The sequence below is a fragment of the Hyperoodon ampullatus genome (assembly GCF_949752795.1).
Source record: "Hyperoodon ampullatus genome assembly, chromosome: 13".
Lineage (NCBI taxonomy): Eukaryota > Metazoa > Chordata > Mammalia > Artiodactyla > Ziphiidae > Hyperoodon > Hyperoodon ampullatus.
The window spans coordinates 66,696,776-66,715,271 of NC_136926.1; the positions used below are offsets into that span (position 1 = coordinate 66,696,776).

Here is an 18,496-nt window from a genome sequence, read left to right on the forward strand (position 1 = left end):
CCAGAATCTTGTTTCCCTCCTTGACATCAGTTTTAAATGTTTATTCCCTTACATTATCTCTCTTTCTTTGTCGACAGTTATTAGTGATTTTTGGGAAAGGGTTTTTTTTTTAAAAAAAAAAAGTTACTTGAGGTACATTTGTTAAGAAGTAAGGAAAGGAAAATCCATGGGACAATCTTAGTTCTCTTTTCTAACTTAAAAGTCTATTATCCTTACCTAGTCATATTTATATTTAAAAAGCAAGTTACAGGAAGAGAGAAACTTTTTTTGAAGAAAAAAATGTCTGATGCTTTGAGCTGGATGTGATCTCAGAAGTGGTTCATTTCTCAAGTTCACAGAGCCAGTTAATGACTGAGCTGGGACTATGAAAAGGTCTCCTGATGGTTTTGTTTTGCATCTTCCTCTGTCTTACTATTGGGTGGAATTTTTAGATGAGAGAGAGAGAGGGGGAAGTTTTCATGCTGGGGACTTTCCTTTCCTGCCTCTAATCATATTACATACCTCTGGGCCTTTGTTAAGAGCAGCCTGCTGGCACAGAAATAGCAGCTTGACTATAAAACTAAAAAATTATACATAAGATAAAGACTCAATAAAGTTAAGAAAGACCACTGGGGGAAAGTGTAAGCTTTTTTCTTTTTCCTCTCCTCTCTGGTTTAAAAGAAACTCCCCTATAAATCACTTTAGGGCATGAAACATTGTAAAAGTGACAAGTTTTGATTTTCTGGGATGACCTCAGCTACTATGACAGCTAATGAGAATTGAGAAATAGTCCCTGTGGGATATGTATTACAAGCACATGCTTTGGATTTTAATTTTGTCATCTAGAAAATGGCTTTTAAAAACAAGGCAAAAGGGAATTCCCTGGTGGTCCAGAGGTTTGGACTTGGTGCTTTCATTGCCATGGCCTGGGTTCAATCCTTGGTTGGGGAACTAGGATCCTGCATGCCACGCAGGGCAAAAATAAATAAATAAATAAATAAAAGAAGCTAAAGGAGAGTATTTTAATAGGTAAATGTAAAAACATAATCTGTCTGGATGTTATAACTCCCTAAAAGGTCAGACTTATCCTGCATGATCAGTGAGGCATCTCAGAAAGGAAGACCCATCAGCACTAGAGAGCTATGAACCTGTCCCAAAACTTATTGGACCCACTGGTCACTAGCCATCGGTCAAAACCAGAGGAATAAATATTTCCCAAGTTGCCTAGAAATGCAGAGGCCTGTTGCTTAACGAGATCTTTGATCTTTAGTCTACAGTGAAAGTTTAGCGACATCCAGAGGTTAAGCTTGACATTTAGCTGCAAGAGAAAGACAAAGAGAAGTACAAAAAGTACGAATAAAGTCTTTTCTGTCAAAGTCAATTGGGTATCAAAAACTTCAAATTTATAGGTAATCTAAAATTGCTCATGTGGTGATATGTCATGAGGGAATTAAATGATGATGGAAGTCTATAGGTTCAGAAACACAAAACATGGGAGCAAATGACCCCTTTCTCCTGGGGAGGCAGCAGAGCATCATGGTAAAGAGGACAGTTCTGAGGTCAGGGATCCACTTTGCCATTTATTGACTTCCTCATCTGTAAAGTGCAGATCATAATTTAAGTATTCATAAATTTATTACAAAGTTTAAACAGGATAATTTATGTAAAATGCCTGAATTAGAATAAGTACCCAATAAATTTTAATTGATGTTATTGTTATTACTATTTTTCTCTGAAGACTAGAGTTCACATTACTTTTGCTCATATTTCTTGCAAGGAACAGTCCAGCAGTTTCTTATATCTTGCTCTTTTCATTTTTTTCCCTCTTGTCATATGACTGTCCAGAGGTACTTCAACAGGAAAGGGAAGATAGGTGCAGGTCAGGACATTGCTATCCTGGAAGAAATAAATTATTGAGATTCCAAACACAAATAACTTTCTCTCAACCAACCATCTCAGCTTGAAAAAGAATGGAAAAAAAATCTTCTTGACATAATGAAAGAGATGGAGATGAGAATGGATGAATATATAAAGGATTCAGAACTTGATAATATCAGTATCATAAGTAAAATCCTTCTCAGAACACTATGGAAGTGAATAATGAATTGTAGTAATGGTTCTGGAATTTTTCCAAGAATTATATCAGCAATACAATCATTCCAATGCAGAATAGCTCTCTTTCCTACTTGTAATTTGGGGATGGCAATGGAACATAGTTTCTCTGTGGAAAGAGATGGGATACCAATAAATTTTAATTCCCCATAACATAATTTCTGTGAGGCAAGTTGTCTCCTTCACCTTGAATGAGTCATAACCCTGAAGAAGACAGGTTTTTGTTTTGTTTTTACTTCTCCCTGTCCCCATTGTCTCATAAAAGCAGCTAGATTTTCCTGAAAAACTACCTGTGTCCTACTCTCAGACTTTGTGTTTTGGGTAGGGCTGTCCTGGCTTCCAGCTCCAGGCTACCCAGCAAATCAGACCATTTCACCCCTCCAAATTAGACTGATTGATTCAGAGTGGGCAGATGACCCAAGTCAGGCTGATGAGATTCCATCCCGGGGTTTTTGCTAGATCTCTTAGGAAAGCAAGAACTGCTAACCCATTGAGGTATAAGTCTGGAGGTACCACAGGTCACCATAGGGAAAAGGCCGCCTGAGAATGGAACCAACAGGGAGGAACGCATAACTGAGAGATGGAGATGTCTTCCTAATAGTATTCTTGAGTACCTGGGTTCAGCCGTAACTGAACACACACACACACTTTATAGTTTTATACGCCATATAAAGTCTTTTTCCTTGCTTAAGTCAGTTTGGATAGAGTGTCTGTCATTGCAACTGAAGGAGTCCTGCCAAGTAAACCAGTCCCAGAAGGAAATAAGAAGTAGGCAGTGATCCAACTGCTCATTTCTATATTTTTTCCACATTTCCCCCCTCTCGTCTTGTATTCAGTGCCTTTACGCTCTCTTCTTCTTGTTTATTTTCTCAGGGGAAGTAATCTGATAATGTTTGTCCTTGATTCTGCAGGGTGAATTTCTCTTATTATGTTATTTTTCATAGAATGTTGACATTTTAAGCCTTACACTTAGTCCTACAATGAAAGGTTTTGTTCCTGCTAAAAGAATTTAGCTCTAAATAAGTAGGCCTTTTGCAATTAAAAGAGATATAAGAAATGTATCAACCAAATAACAATGTGTAAATATTGTTTGGATTCTAATTCAAACAAATCAACACTTACAGAGTGTCTGAATTCACTGATTTGGGGTACGGCTTAGACACTGGAATTTGTAAAAGCTGCCCTGGTGATTCTAATGTGTAGCCAATTTGGAGACCCGGTTTAAACTCGCGATTTGATCCCCCGAGCGCTTGGCCCTGGCTGCTGGACGGTCAGGATTGGGTGACCGACTGAAATCACCCGTTACGGCACGGAGTAGGAGGGGCATTTGTCCCGGCAGCCTTTCGCGCCCGAGCCAACCCAGCCCCGCCTTTTCCCCGGCCCGGCCCCGCACCACTGCCCCGCCCCCGGCCCCGCTCAGCTGCGGCCCTGGGTAAACCGGGAAACGCAGGAGGCCCCTAAGCAGTGTTCCGCGAGCGCTGATGTGCGCTTGCGCGGTACCAAGACCCGGCGGGCAGTTTGAATTTCGCTCTTGGAGTCGGGTCTCGCCATCCTGGGCTTCCGGTGGAGACTGGAGGGGTCTTCTCGCCTCGCGACCGCACTGAGTGGGCCCTTTGCTCCTGGAACCGTACGAGGTTCGAGTCTGGTGTTGAGGATCCCGCCTTCGGAAGCGGGCGGGAGGCATTGCTTGGGCGGGGTGGGGGGCTCGGGGCGGTGCCGCGTGGGGCGGAAGAGAGGGCTTGACCTTGCTTCGCCAGGTTAGCCGGGGTGGATGCTTTAGACCTCATCAACCCTCGGAGTGAATAGTACCTGATTTCTTTCCTCCCTTCCCTCCACCTCCTTACCGACCCCAAATAGTAAAGCCCCAAACCCAACAGCATGGGAGAAATGCTTACCTGGACCCGTTTCTTTGAACTTACTGTGTTTTTCCTTAAAATTCTTGGGTCTTTGAGTTTTCAAAGAAAATACCAATGTTGTCTTTATGTGTAAGTAAAGGCATTTGTCCCCTTAAATCTATAAGGAAATGACACAGGCTTATCCCCTGTACCCTGGTTTGGGATACATTAACTACAGAAAGCTCTAAGACAAGTCAGTACTGGACTTTGGCCAGAAACTGAATTTTGTAGAATTGAAAGGTATTTCTCTTGAGTTTTTGTACTTTCTTTTCAGGGAGATGTGACTTACTGGGTATTTACCATTCTTGGATTTTGAAAGTGAATATAAATTTGTCTGGCTTCCCTTGTTTTTATAAATGTATATCTTTTTCTTCAGAGGCTTAAAGGATGGCCTCCTCAGATCTGGAACAATTATGCTCTCATATTAATGAAAAGATTGGAAATATTAAAAAAACTCTGTCATTAAGAAATTGTGGTAAGTAAAACAGATTCCACTGACTTTGTACATACAAAATGCATTATGATTATTGTCCCACCTTGATATCTTATGCCTGGTTAAGTGAATGTATCTTAGAAAGGTAATTTTAAGTTTTGAATGGTGATTCTTAAAACAGTCTGCCCTCAGTATTTTGAATATTGCAGAGGATACTAAAATGTAAGTTACATTGAACAATGAACTAGCTATTAATTATATTTATTTACTTATGTTTTTCTGAGACACACAAGGCAGAATAGTAAGATTTGAAGGTTATTTAATGTTCCTAGTTCTAGAGCTAAGTAGAGATACTAAAAGACAAGGAAAAAACCAGAAGTGGAAAAGATCCACAGAGATAGAAGTAGCCCATAACCCATCTTACAGACTGCTTTGGAGGAAGCTGTTCAATATATATCACTAGGAAACAACTAACTGAAAATGAAGTCAATTTTTTAAACATCCGGAAACTTGTAAATTGTAACCATCTTCCAAGATATTTTGAAGTGCTGAAAGTGGATGATGCAGTGGAAGTGCAGAGAAGTAGGAGATCCTTGTGAAGTCTGGAAAAATATTGTTTACAAAAATGATGTACTTCCCAGCCATATCTAGGAAAGCTGGAGATTTATTGATAGGTGGAATTCCATCTGCTGGGAAGATCCTGTTGAACTTTTATTGTAGTTTGTATTATGAATTGATAATTTAAGAAAATTCAAATATGAAATTATACTGTTGGAATGTCCTTTCAAATTATACATGTCCTTCTGAGACTTTGATATTCTCCGTCTCTTTTTGGGCACCACTAATAAAGAGCCTCATCCATTTTACAGTTGGTGGCTGACATATTCTGTAGAAAGTTAAAGCTGAAGCGACTGTGGGTTCATCTTCTCAAGCCCCGTGCTCTCACACATGAGGAAACTGAGGCTCAGAAGTCAGGTGACTTGCCCCAGTCCCCCAGCTCATGGGTGGTCATTTGGAACTACAGGTTTTGTGTCCCGATTCCCAGTGTAGTACTTGTCTACTTCTATGCCACTTTTATTGAATAATCTGAAAAAGGACATTTAGGTTTTTAATAAGTAGTCTTCTTTAGATTCTCTTTCTGAGGGCATGATTACTATTGGAAAAATATAATTTAGAGATCTGTTAACGATCAAACCTTGAATTCAAATGACCCCACCAAAGCATGAAGCCTGGATGAAGCAGTCTGACCTGTTAGATAACTACACACTGGGTAACCATCATTTGTATGTGGGGAAAACAATTTGTCTGTTTGGTTCCATGGCCTATTTAGGAAAGCCTAGTAATTTGTTTGCCACTTTGGCTGCTGTAATTTACTAGATCACCACTATCAAAAGTAGTGAATTTATTTCACTACAAATCAGCAAACAAGGCCCTAAAATTTAGGTGACTAAGTTATTTGAGATACCAGTATATCCAACTAGTTGTTTTACCCCCTGCAATTAATCTTAGCAGAGACATCAATACTCTAATTTACTTGTTAATTTCTTTTAGTTGTTATGAACCTACCGTCAAATGCAATTTGCATTGCTTTATTAGATTACGTCGATTAATACTAGTTTGCCTTTACTGAGTGCTTTACTAGGTTCCAATCACAGTGCTCACCCATCTTATATGTACTTTCCTACTTCTCAGTAACCCTCTGAGGGCAGGTACTGGTGTCTCTGACTTCAGGCCTGGAGGCTTTAGCCATTTCACTCTACTGCATCCGTAATCTATAGATGTGGTCACAGGATGTTTTCAGTTATGTGTATTTCATGATTTGGTTACTAGAAAATGGAAAGATTTGATTGTGAGGATAGTTTTCCTTTTTGTGCTTTTGATCTTCCCTTAAAAATTCTTTTTTTTTTTTACTACTTCTCTTATTTCTAGGGAGGAGGGGACTCTGGTTTTCCCATCCTCGTATCTAGGAAGCTAGAGAGAGGGACTAGGAGGTGGGGTTGGGAATTTGAGAGCAGGCTACTCTCCGCCGCCTCCCACCCATTCTTGCAGGCCAGTCCAAAACATAAGCTTATCTTCCTGGCCAGTGATTAGAATTTTTCAGGTTTACACATTCACTGAATATATAGCCCATGAAGAGGGATCCTGGCCTCGTTTGGGATTCTCACTTTCAGCATCCTGTGCTTTGAAGTCCCAAAGCCTTGGCTCTTATCCCCATTAAAACCAAATATATTAGGTTGCTGAGAGTGACAGCCTCCTCTCTCCAGCATTCCTCTGTACCTCGTCCCCAGCCCCACCACCATTAGGGCTGCTGCAGCATCAGCTGACACGTACTGCCTGGTCTGTGGTTCACTCTTCATATGGAAGCCCTTGGTGATTTACCTTTTTCTCATAAGAGCTCAACTATGCATGTAAAGGGGTATGTATTTTATCTAGCATTTCTAGGTGTTTTATTAGTGGAACAGTTCTCCAGAAGCAAAAGATTCAGGGAATACAGTGTAATTATCTCTCCCTTCCTTTTTTTTCATATTACTTAGAAATGAGTTCTTAAGATTATCCATAGAGACAGTTCCTAGGGGCTGAAACAATAGTTCTTTCTCAACCCTCAGTGTCTCTTTAAGGTAGAGCTCTGTCCCAAGAGTTCAGTTGGATACATGTATGTTTTTTGCTTTTCTATACATTTTATTTTCCATTTTATCTTTGTTTATTAATAGGGCAAGAACCTACCTTGAAGACTATATTAAATAAAATAGGAGATGAGATCATTGTAGTAAATGAACTTCTAAATAAATTGGAATTGGAAATTCAGTATCAAGAACAAACCAACAGTTCACTCAAGGTAATGGTTTTCTAGTGAAAAAAACAAAATAAAAAGGCAATAGATACAGAGTCCCTAATCACCAGGGAATTCTTAAGGATTCTTTAAGTTTATAATGTTCTTAGCTTTGTAAGTTATTATTAACAGTAAAGAGTGCCATTTGCATTTTATTTTCCCAGTATAAAGGACTCCAGAGTTCCAGATGTGTTTCTTCCTCCATGCTGGTAGCCAATCTATTTACTAAAAAGGAATATTTCCTAAATAATTCTTTTTTTTTTTTTTTTTTTTCTGGCTGTGTTCGGTCTTTGTTGTGGTGCGTGGGCTTTGTCTAGTCGCGGCAAACAGGGGCTACTCTTCCTTGCGGTGCGTGGGCTTCTCATTGCGGTGGCTTCTCTTGTTGTGGAGCACGGGCTCTAGGCGTGCGGGCTTCGGTAGTTGCAGCACGAGGGCTCAGTAGTTGTGGCACGCAGGTCCTAGAGCATGCGGACTTTAGTAGTTGCGATGCGTGGGCTCAGTAGTTGTGGCGCATGGGCTTAGTTGCTCTGTGGCATGTGGGATCTTCCCAGACCAGAAATTGAACCTATGTCTCCTGCATTGGCAGGCAGATTCTCAACCACTGCGCCACCAGAGAAGTCTCTCCTAAATAATTCTTGGTAGGTTTAATTTAAATAAATGATCTCCTGGGAGTGTGGTGTAGGAGGAATGCCTGCCCTGGGGTTTGGAGATGTGAATTCTCACCCTGGCTCCCCGAAGCACCTTCTGCCACCCTAAGAAGGTCATTTTTCCTCTTGGGGTTTCAGTGTCCTCATTTGAAAAGTAATGGGTCATACTGAACTATTTCTTGGGTGCCTTCTCTTCTGCATTTCTCTATTCCTCTAGAATATAGTATAAGGATTCTCAAGCAAAGAAAAACTTGAGCCTCATTCACACACACATTTTATTCTAAATAAGCCTTCACCTAATCAAAGTGCTAGTGTACTTTCTGATGGGATGGGAAAATACCCAATCTGTACCATAATTACCTCATGCTCTTAGAGCCATTGATATGGTCAAGGTGGCCTCTCTGGTCCTTTTTAAGCCTTATAATCCTCAATGTCTGTAAAGATTTTTCAGCTCTGGGACTGGGCATGATTGTGCCTATCCTACTATCAGTTGAAATGACATTAGTATCTCTGAACATCATTCATCTCTTTAAAAGAAAGATGTTATACAAATTCAAAACAGGAACTAATAACGGTTTCACTTCTACCCTGCCCAAGAATGCCCAGGGTTAGGTGTGGGTTTCGAGAATGTTCAACTCAGGATTGAAGACTATTTGGAATTTTTGTTTACATTATGATTGAAAGTCAGATGACGGGAATCCGAAGGTTCAGAGTATTTTCCTTATTAAATTTGCGTGAGTTCATAACCTCGAGTTCTAGGGGAAGTTAAGTAAAGACAACACAACATGAAAGTGGTTGTGATCAAGGAGGAATTTTCATTAAGCTGGAATATATGAAAGCCGTTCCAAGCAGTATCTCGTCGTTGCATTCCGGGAATGCATTATCACTCCGGTGCTGGGGAACGTTTGCTAAGTCAACAAAAGCACTTTACCAGAATGAGAAACATAAATCTTTCATATACTTTTCAGTTGCTTCCCAAGGTTCAAGTATTTTAGAAAGACATGAATGTCAACCCTGCCTGTTGTAATGTTATTCTAACAATTGTCCTCTGAAAAAATCCAGTAGAGAAAAATAATATATCGCCGTCCAAAATCAGCTCGAGAACCAAAGGGCTCTTTTTAAATATTGCTGTATTCAATGCTTTTTCACCGCTCTGCTTTTTGAATACTCAGAATCATTGTGATTGTGGTACATAGTCTTTCATGCTCTTTTTTTAAAAAAATTAATTAAGTAAGTAAGTAATTAATTAATTAGGCTGCTCTGGGTCTTAGTTGCAGCATGCAGGATCTTCGTTGCCACATGTGGGATCTTTGTTGCGGCATGCGGGCTCTTAGTTGCGGTATGCGGGATCTAGTTCCCTGACCAGGGATCGGATCTGGGACCCCTGCATTGGGAGTGCAGAGTCTTTACCACTGGACCACCAGGGAAGCCCCTTTCATGTTCTATCTAACATGTTAAAACACACACAGGCAGGACAGATGCTTATTTGTGAGCTTTTTTTTTTTTTAATTTTAGGAACTCTTTGAATGTCTTGAAGAAGATTATAAAGATGTGGAACATCTCAAAGAAAACATTCCTCCCCATTTGCCTCAAGTAACAGTAACCCAGAACTTGTAAGTATGTTTATAATTATTTTTACTATCTGGTTTTATAAAACTATTAAAACAAACACTTCAAATCTTTTTGCTTTTCTATATACTTGAAATTTTGTTAGTGATTATCCAGGGGTTTTGTTTTGTTCTGTTTTGTTTTGTTACTTATACAAGAAATAGTCTTTCCCCCATCTTTACCAGTTTTCTTATCCCACAGTCTCTGGGGAAAATGTCCCCCCCTTTCCCAAGGGTAAGTCTCCTCTAGACTGTCTTTTTCTACTTTTTCTCATTTCTTTCCCTTAGAGCAGAGTTTGTCAACCTTGGCTCTATTGGCATTTTAGGTCAGATAATTCTTTTTTGTGAAAATCGCATGTTTAGTAGCATCCCTGCCCTCTTCCAACTAAATATCAGTAGCCCCCTGTATCCCCTCCCACCTCCACCCCTCCACCCAGTTGTGACAATGAAAAATGTTGCCAGACATTGCCATATGTCTTCTGCGGGGCAGAATTTCCCCTGACCCTTGCGAACCACTGCCTTTGGGTAAGACTAAACTTAATGAGCTTCCCATCTTAAAAACAGCTCAAGGAACAAAAACTTAGCTCATTTTTACCCTCAAAGTACTGTCCTACCTCTGTCTGTTCACTGCCAGTGTATGTTCGTGCCTGCCCTTTTCCTGAAGCCCCTAAAATCTAGCTTTGGCTGTTAATTACTGCCATACTTATGAAAATGATTGCTTGAAAGTCACAAAGAGGTAAAAAATACCTCTTCAGCCCCGATTCTTCTCAGATTTTATTTTGCTGCCCATCTTTCTGAAATTCTGTTATTTGCACTGCCACTGTGCTTTCTTAGTTGTCATCCTACATCTTCGACTAGGCTGCCTCCTTTTTCTCTGCCCTCTTTTAAGTTACAAGTGTGTCCTAAAGCTCTGTTTTACTCACGCTGACTTAACACCATTATTAATGCTCTCAAATGTCCAACTCTGGCCTTGGCATGGCATCTAGTTCTGTTTTAATCGCTTGCTGGGAATCTCATGAATGAGCTGTTCTCTCCTCCAGCTTTGCGTGTCTAAGACTAAACTGTCTCCTTGTTACCCACCCATCACCTAGACAGGAACTCGGCGTCTTCAACCTGCCTCCTGTCTCGTAGCCCCAGCCGTCCATTCGGCCTCTGCGGGGTTTTGTCTGTCCCAGCCCTCCCTCTGATTGTCTGGCTCCATGAGATCTTCCGTCGTCTTTTGTCTTCATGATTGGGGAGCTCCTGTGTTTTGTCTTTCCAGTATTTCTCCCCTCCCGTCTCTCCAGTCCTCTGCCCAAAATTGTATTTCTTTTTTTCTTTAACTTTATTGAAGTATAGTTGATTTACAAAATCGTATTTCTAAAAGGGGGCTCCAAGTATGTAAAAACATTCCATGGCTAACTTAACTTTTTAACTTTTGAATGTATCATATATACAGAAAAGTAATTAAAACATTATTAGTGTAAATTAAAGAAGCATGATAAACATCAGCGTATCCACCAGTCAGATTAAGAAATAGGACACTACCAGTACCTACAGCACTTTTTCTATTGCAGACCCTCCCTCTGTCAAAGAGGTAATCATCCTGGAGTTCATGATAATCACAGTTTTGCATATGTGTTTCCACAAACAACATGCTGCTTAAGTTTGAAAACTGAAAGGAAGGCACGAACCTTGCTGTGTAGGAAAAGAGCCATGTTGCTGCTGATAGTTGAAGGTGTCCAGGAACAAATAAGCTCAACAGAGTCCCTTGCATGTCAGGGTACCTTGGAATTTCACTCCAAGAAGAGAACATTAGTGGGCAAGGTCATGAATAAATGCTAGGGACAGAGGTCATCATAGGATATCTGCCAGGGTTGTTGGGCTGGACATTGGCTACCCAGCAGGAATATGGCCCGAGGGATAGGAGGAATTTTCTTCTAAACTCACTATGGCCTAGCGTCAGCTTTTAGGGCCAGGCCACAGCAGAACCTTTCTATAGGTAGAAATGGTTATTTTCAGTTGATACACACAGCAGGGCCTAAAGATAAGCAAGTACAGGTAAGAATCAGCCAGGCTTACCGTAGAGTCTCAGGTTAAGGATTCATGTAAGGATCATGCCACCATAACATCGGGCATCTTCATCTTGACAACCCACCACGTGGCCGTATCCTCATCACACCACCTCAGTCAGGCCTGGCTGCCCTCTGTGTCTGGTACTCAGCTGTCGTCTTGGGATCTCACTTCCCTGTCTTTCCTGGGATTCCCTTCCCTTGCTCCTGGGTTGGATCTTCTCTTTCCTGTATTCCATCTCCATTTATCGCTTGACTTGCTGCTGGCAACAGGGCTCCATTCCTTCCTTGGCAGTTAAACAACCTAGAAGATACAGCCTATTTGTAGACTCTATTTGCTTGTGGGTAGGAGCTATATTAGGCATCTCATTGACTCCAGAAATTGGGCAGGACTGAGCCAAGGGTGACCCATGCTCATTGCTGGCAACTAAAATGAGTCTGTAGCAGGCAGGATTGATATAGTAAGTCCTTACTTACGAACCTTCAAGTCGCAAACTTTCAAAGATGTGAACATGCTTTCGCATGTCCAATCATGTAAGTTCATGTGTCTGGTGTACATTGCCACATGCGTGCATCGTCACATGCGTGCATCCTCTACAAGTGGTTGTGCTTTTGTGTACTTTACTGTACAGTACAGTATTGTATAGAGTACAGTAGTATAGTATCTTTATTTCAAGCCCAGGATATCCAGAAACAAGAGTAAAAGCAGCGGTGATATAGCTGGTACTGCTAAGAAGCGCCAGCTGTTGTACTGTACTACTGTACTTTTCAAGGTACTGTACTGTAAGATTAAAAATGTTTTCTTTATTTTTTTTTGTTTTTTAGGTATTATTTGTGTGAAAAGTATATAAACCTATTACAGCACAGTACTATATAGCTGATTGTGTTAGTTGGGTACCTAGGCTAACTTGTTGGACTTAGGAACAAATTGGACTTACGAACGCGTTCTTGAAACGGAACTCATCTGTATGTAGGGGACTTACTGTACTAGCAACCAATGGGATAAATTAGAAAGATAGAAATATAAGGTGATTGATGTTTCCATGTCCAGAAATAGGGAAGTCAGGAAGAAAAGCCATTTAGAAGTTAAATTCAACTTTACGCATATTGACTTTGAGGAACCAGTGGGATAACTGATGAAGATGTTTGGTGCATGTTCTACTTACACCATGTTTTGAGTGTGTAAAGAACAATTATATTACTGAAGATTTAGGGACTTGCTTTTTTAGCATTCTCACTATTCAGATCTTCATGAGCATTAGGGGTAGGGATAGAAAAAGAGGTTGGCTATAAACTTACAACAAGATGAATCATGTGTTTGATACTGATCATTTTCAGTTGCAAAGCTTTCTGGTATGCTGCAGAATTCTGACGATTACCTGTACATCTCTGCATCTCTATTCTGTAGTGTTAATGGATCAGATCTTGACCCTGAAGAACGAGTCAAAGTTGAAGAAGCTGCACCCACAAAGAAGCCCTCCAGAGAACAAAAAAATGTTAAAGAAATGCCATTTATAACTTCTGATGAGTTTAATGGCATTCCTGCGTAAGTATTTAAGATAAATTTTAAGATAAATTCAAGTCTTTAATAATCAACATACATGTTGATAAGTATAAGTCTTGATTATATTAATTGTAACATGCTGTGTTCCAACATCGATCTTTTCTAAAATAGTTTTACATTGTACTGTGAAAATGCAGGAAATCTTTTGTTGAAGATGTTTAAAACTATGTTTTTTGGGATTCCCTGGTGGCGCAGTGGTTGAGAGTCCACCTGCCGATGCAGGGGACACGGGTTCGTGCCCCGGTCCGGGAAGATCCCACATGCCACGGAGCAGCTAGACCCGTGAGCCATGGCCGCTGAGCCTGCACATCTGGAGCCTGTGCTCCACAACGGGAGAGGCCTCAACAGTGAGAGGCCCGCATACCGCCAAAAAAAAGCTATGTTTTTTGTTTAGTTGTAAAACCTTTTCATAGAGAGATCTAGAGATGGATCAATTTGTTGCTGAGTCCTCTCAGGGTCATTTTATGATACAGATTTATCCAGTTACATCTCAGAAGTAGCTTCAGTTTTGCTGCAATTTTAAGGAAAGTGAGTGTGTTGTATAGGTTTGAGAATTAGAACAGAGAGTGCTGTGTTTGTTTGGTTTCCATTTGTCCATTAACTTATGCCACACACTTGTTTGAGTCTGTGCTCTATTCTGGGGTCTGGGTCACTGAGGAAAAGAATACAGGGTGAATAAGACAAGATGCCTCCCCTGAGAGAGGGCTCCTTTGCTCTTCACAGGTGACATGGGGAACCAATTACGGAAATCCATGTGTTTTTTCTTTGTGGTATGCGGGCCTCTCACTGCTGTGGCCTCTCCCGTTGCGGAGCACAGGCTCCGGACGTGCAGGCTCAGTGGCCATGGCTCACGGGCCCAGCCGCTCCGTGGCATGTGGGATCTTCCCGGACCGGGGCACGAACCCGTGTCCCCTGCATCGGCAGGCGGACGCTCAACCACTGCGCCACCAGGGAAGCCCGAAATCCATGTTTTTAAACTCTCATAATTCCAGGCCTTTACTTAACTTCTGGCTTTATATTATTACATTTCTTGTTACTTTCTTATACAAATAATGCACGTTGTTAGAAAATGTTTGTTGTTAGAAGGTAACTCATCTGTAATTCCACCACTCAGACAAGAGAGAGTATTTCCTTCTATATTTTAACTTCCCCTACATAACAAGTTGTTTCTGATGGTCATTACAACAATGTAGTTATTCTGTGAATATAGTTTACTTACTTTTTTTTATCATGAGCATTTTTCCATCATTAACTATCATGGAAAACTTGGATTTTAATAGTTGTATAATATTTTATTGTGTGGCTACTCTATAAGTTATTTAAGCATGACCTTATTAAGTATTTGGGTTGATTGCATTGTTATGAAGAATGGTACAATGAAATTTCTTTTGGACAAGTCTGTTTTATAATTCCTTATTTCCTTGAGATAGTGTCCTAGGAGGAGAATCCATGGGGCAAAGGGCATGATTATTTTACTTGTCTGAGAGTTGTCCATCTGGATTTTGTTGTTTGTTTTTTAATTAATAGACTTTATTTGTTAGAACAGTTTTAGGTTTATAGAAAAATTGAGCAGATAGTACATTGTTCTCATACCTGAAAACAGTTTCCCCTATTACTAACATCTTGCATTAGTGTGGTACATTTGTTATCATTGATAAACCAGTCTAGATACTATTAACTAGATATTAACTAAAGCCTGTAGTTTATATTCGGGTTCACTCTTTGTGTTGTACGGTCTATGGATTTTGACAAATGCGTAATGTCATGTGTCCACCATGATAAGAATAGTTTCACTGCCCTAAAAATACCCTGTATGCCACCCTTTCATCTCTCCCTCCTGAGCCCCTGGCAGCCACTGATCTTTTTACTGTCTCTATAGTTTCCCTTTTCCTGGGTGTCATATAGTTGGAGTCATACACTGTAGCCTTAGTAATATGCATTTAAGGTTCCCCTCATGTCTTTTCATGGCTTGATAGCTCATTTCTTTTTATCACTGACTAATATTCCGTCGTGTAGATGTAGCACAGTTCGTTTATCCATTCATCTGTTGAACAACATTTTGGTTACTTCCAGTTTGGGGCAATTGTGACTAAAGCTGCTGTGAACATTCACTTGCAGGTTTTTGTGTGGACATGTTTTCAGCTCACTTGGGTCAACACCTAGGAGTATGATGGCTGGATCCTATGGTAAAACTGTTTAGCTTTGTAAGAAGCTGTCAAACTGTCTCCCATAGTGGCTGTACCATTTTGCATTCCCAGCAGAATGAGAGTTCCTATTGTTCCCCATACTCACCTGCATTTAGTTTTGTCAGTTTTTTTCTATTAGCTATTCTAGTAAGTATAATGTACCTCATTGTTTTACTTTTCAGTTTCCTGATGACATAGGATGTTGACCATCTTTTCATATGCATAGTAGCCACTTGAAAAATATCTGGCAGTTTCACTGTTCTGAGACTAGGAATGAGGCTGACAATTCTCTTTAGTTTTTTTGTTTGTTTGATTTGGTCACTTGGTCCTTTCCTTTATTGACAGCTTTATTGTCACTAAAATTCTGTTTGATGCTATTCAGTTTTTTAAATTGTCGTTGTTATTGTTGTTGCTCATCGGCTGAGCTAAGGGGAAGAACAAATGGCTGTGAGAACATTGGAATAGAAGAGTCTTCAGAAAATGCTTCCTTGAAGGGAGGATATTAGAATAGTCATGGTAGAGTATTCATTTTTAAACTAAGGGGTTATTTAACGAATGAGAGAAGTTAGAAGATTAGGATAAGGAAGAATGTGTTCCAAGCATGGGACTTTATTTATGTTTAAAAAGTTAATACTGAGATGGAATTAAAGTGGAAAACATTGGCACTTGTTTCGAGGAAATTAGGATATAGTTCACATGATTTAAAGGAATTGCATTGTGTTGAGCTGTGGCATCAACTGTGGAAATTGTGGTTAGAAAAATGAGTGGTGAAAATGAATCTAGAAAGGAAGGGAATAATGAAAATGAATGGGTTTTGGTCAATATGAACATTTTCCTTTAAACATATTTATATATTATTTTATCTTAAGGAAGTTTCGATTAGAAAACTGCCCCTTTGAATAGAGGCAAAGGACAGAGTTTAACATAATGAATCCATGATTTGTTGAAGGGAAAAATTGAAGCAGATCATGAAAATTTTGTTTTTGGTCTGTACAGACCACTCAAAATCAAGGGTCTCCTATTCTTATAATCTAAGACTCTGGTGACTGGGAGGACGGGCAGGAGGGAGACTGGATTGGAAGAGTGGGCTTTAGAATGAAAGAGACAATGCTTAAGGGCATTTGAGTTCAGAATGAATAGTGAGCTGTCCGTCGAGGCTGCCTGTAGTTCTCCTCTGCCGGCCAGCTGTGCAGCTTAACTTCCGGGCCCTTTTGTCCCTTTGCAGTCCCTGCACCATCAGTTCTTCTTCGTCTCAATCAGCATTGTCATCTTTGTTGTCACATTTGTCATCCTTCATCTTCTCTTCCCCCTCTTCCTCCTCCTTTTTTCTTTTTCTCTCTGAACAGATTCATTTTTGCAGGAAACTAGAGCGGTATGAGTTATATAATTTATTAATATTTACATTTTTCTTTCCCTTGCTCACAAACATTTAAAAATATTTAAATAAACTTCTATTTGCAATTAATCAGTCTATTTGAATCAGAGTTTGAAAGCCTATTTTAAATTGTAATGTTAATTCTGTAGGTGGAGAATAGGAATTTATATATCCAGACATAACTAGGGAAGATAAGCACTAATATATTGTGGTCTCTAATTTTTCAACGGTTGAGATGTGTCTGGTTTATTTGGAAGTTGGTATAAAATTTTTTATATAGAGTACTAATAGCTTTGCTACTGTATAAAGTTATCATATGTAAATGTTTTGCAAAGAAAACAATTGTGTATGATGATTCTTTAGAAAAATTAATCATTTTCTTTTTTACAGGTACATGAAATCACGCTTAACCTATTGTCAAATTAATGATGTTATTAAAGAAATCAACAAGGCAGTAGTTAGTAAATATAAGATCTTACATCAACCAAAAAAGTCTATGAGTTCTGTGGCCAGAAATCTCTATCACAGGTTTATTGATGAAGAAACGAAGGAAACGAAAGGTAAAATGAGGGTATATATATGTGTACGTGTCAACTGTTTGGAATGTAACTAAACATGAGAAACAAGATTAATTCCAGAAACTTCTAACTCTAGAGAGGTAGTTCTCAATCAGGGGCAGTTTTCCCACCAGGGAACATTTGGCCATCTCTGGAGACATTTTTGGTTGTTATAGCTGGGGTTGGAGGTACTACTGGCATCTAGTGAGTAGAAACCAGAGATGCTGCTAAAGTACCCTATAATACACAGGACAGCCCTGACAAAAAAGAATTATCTAGCCTAAAATGTCTGTAGTGCCGAGGCTGAGAAATACGGCATTAGTCTATTATGGAACGATATCCAATATTTTCAGAATTAGAATAGTAATGATAACAGTTGTTCATGCTTATACTATAGCACTTACTGTGTGCCAGATAGTGTACTAAGGGCTTTAGTCCTCATAGCATCCTTATGAGTTGTGTACTATTATTATTCCTGTTTTTCAGAGTAGGCAAAGAAGCCTTAAGTTACTTGCCCAAGGTCATTCAGTTAAGTGATAAAGGTGCTGTGGGTTTCATTCTCTTAACCACTACCATATTGCGTCTTGAAAAGTGAATTGTTCAAAAGATACCAGCAGATAGCCAATGATATAATAAGCAGGGCTACATTTCTGAAATGCTACAGTAAACATGCAACTTCAGTTTAAAGAATAATTATTATTTTAGCAAGAATACCAGTTCTCACTGTGGTTGGATAATGACAGGAAAAAGTGATTAATGCCATTCATAGTCATAATGTAATACATTAAAGACTCATCTTGAAAGTTGTCCTAATAAAAATTAACATTAATATCTTTATTTTCAGGCCATTATTTTGTAGTGGAAGCTGACATAAAGGAGTTCACAGCTTTGAAAGTTGACAAGAGATTTCACATGATACTGAATATTTTACGACACTGCCGGAGGCTATCAGAGGTCCGAGGGGGAGGACTTATCAGATATGTAATAACATAAGGCCCTTGTGAGCTTTTGAACCAGCCAACAGTAGGGTATAGAGGCTATTCCTATAGTTTCCTTATATGTAATTTCTTTATATATAATTTCTTCAGCCGTTTCATTTTCTTTTTTTGTAGAAATTTTAATATAGGTTGTGTATTAGATGCTGTGAGAGAACTAGTATCCGTTTTCTTAGTTATGATAATAGTCATGGTTATGAAGGAGAATATCCTTATTTTCTGCAGGTGCATCTGAGATATTTATTTAGGGATAAAATAATAGGCT

At 39.5% G+C, this 18,496-nt stretch overlaps 1 protein-coding gene across 1 annotated transcript; it reads left to right on the plus strand.

Annotated features, from left to right (window-relative positions):
• Window positions 1-4,373: 4,373 nt before the first annotated feature.
• SKA1 (spindle and kinetochore associated complex subunit 1) lies at window positions 4,374-18,229 on the plus strand (the record flags this gene model as incomplete). Its single annotated transcript, XM_079717633.1, is given in 8 exon segments — window positions 4,374-4,461; window positions 7,131-7,255; window positions 9,412-9,509; window positions 9,690-9,723; window positions 9,725-9,738; window positions 12,963-13,100; window positions 17,070-17,239; window positions 18,081-18,229. Coding segments are annotated over 8 exon segments (816 nt in total).
• Between the last annotated feature and the right edge of the window lie 267 nt (window positions 18,230-18,496).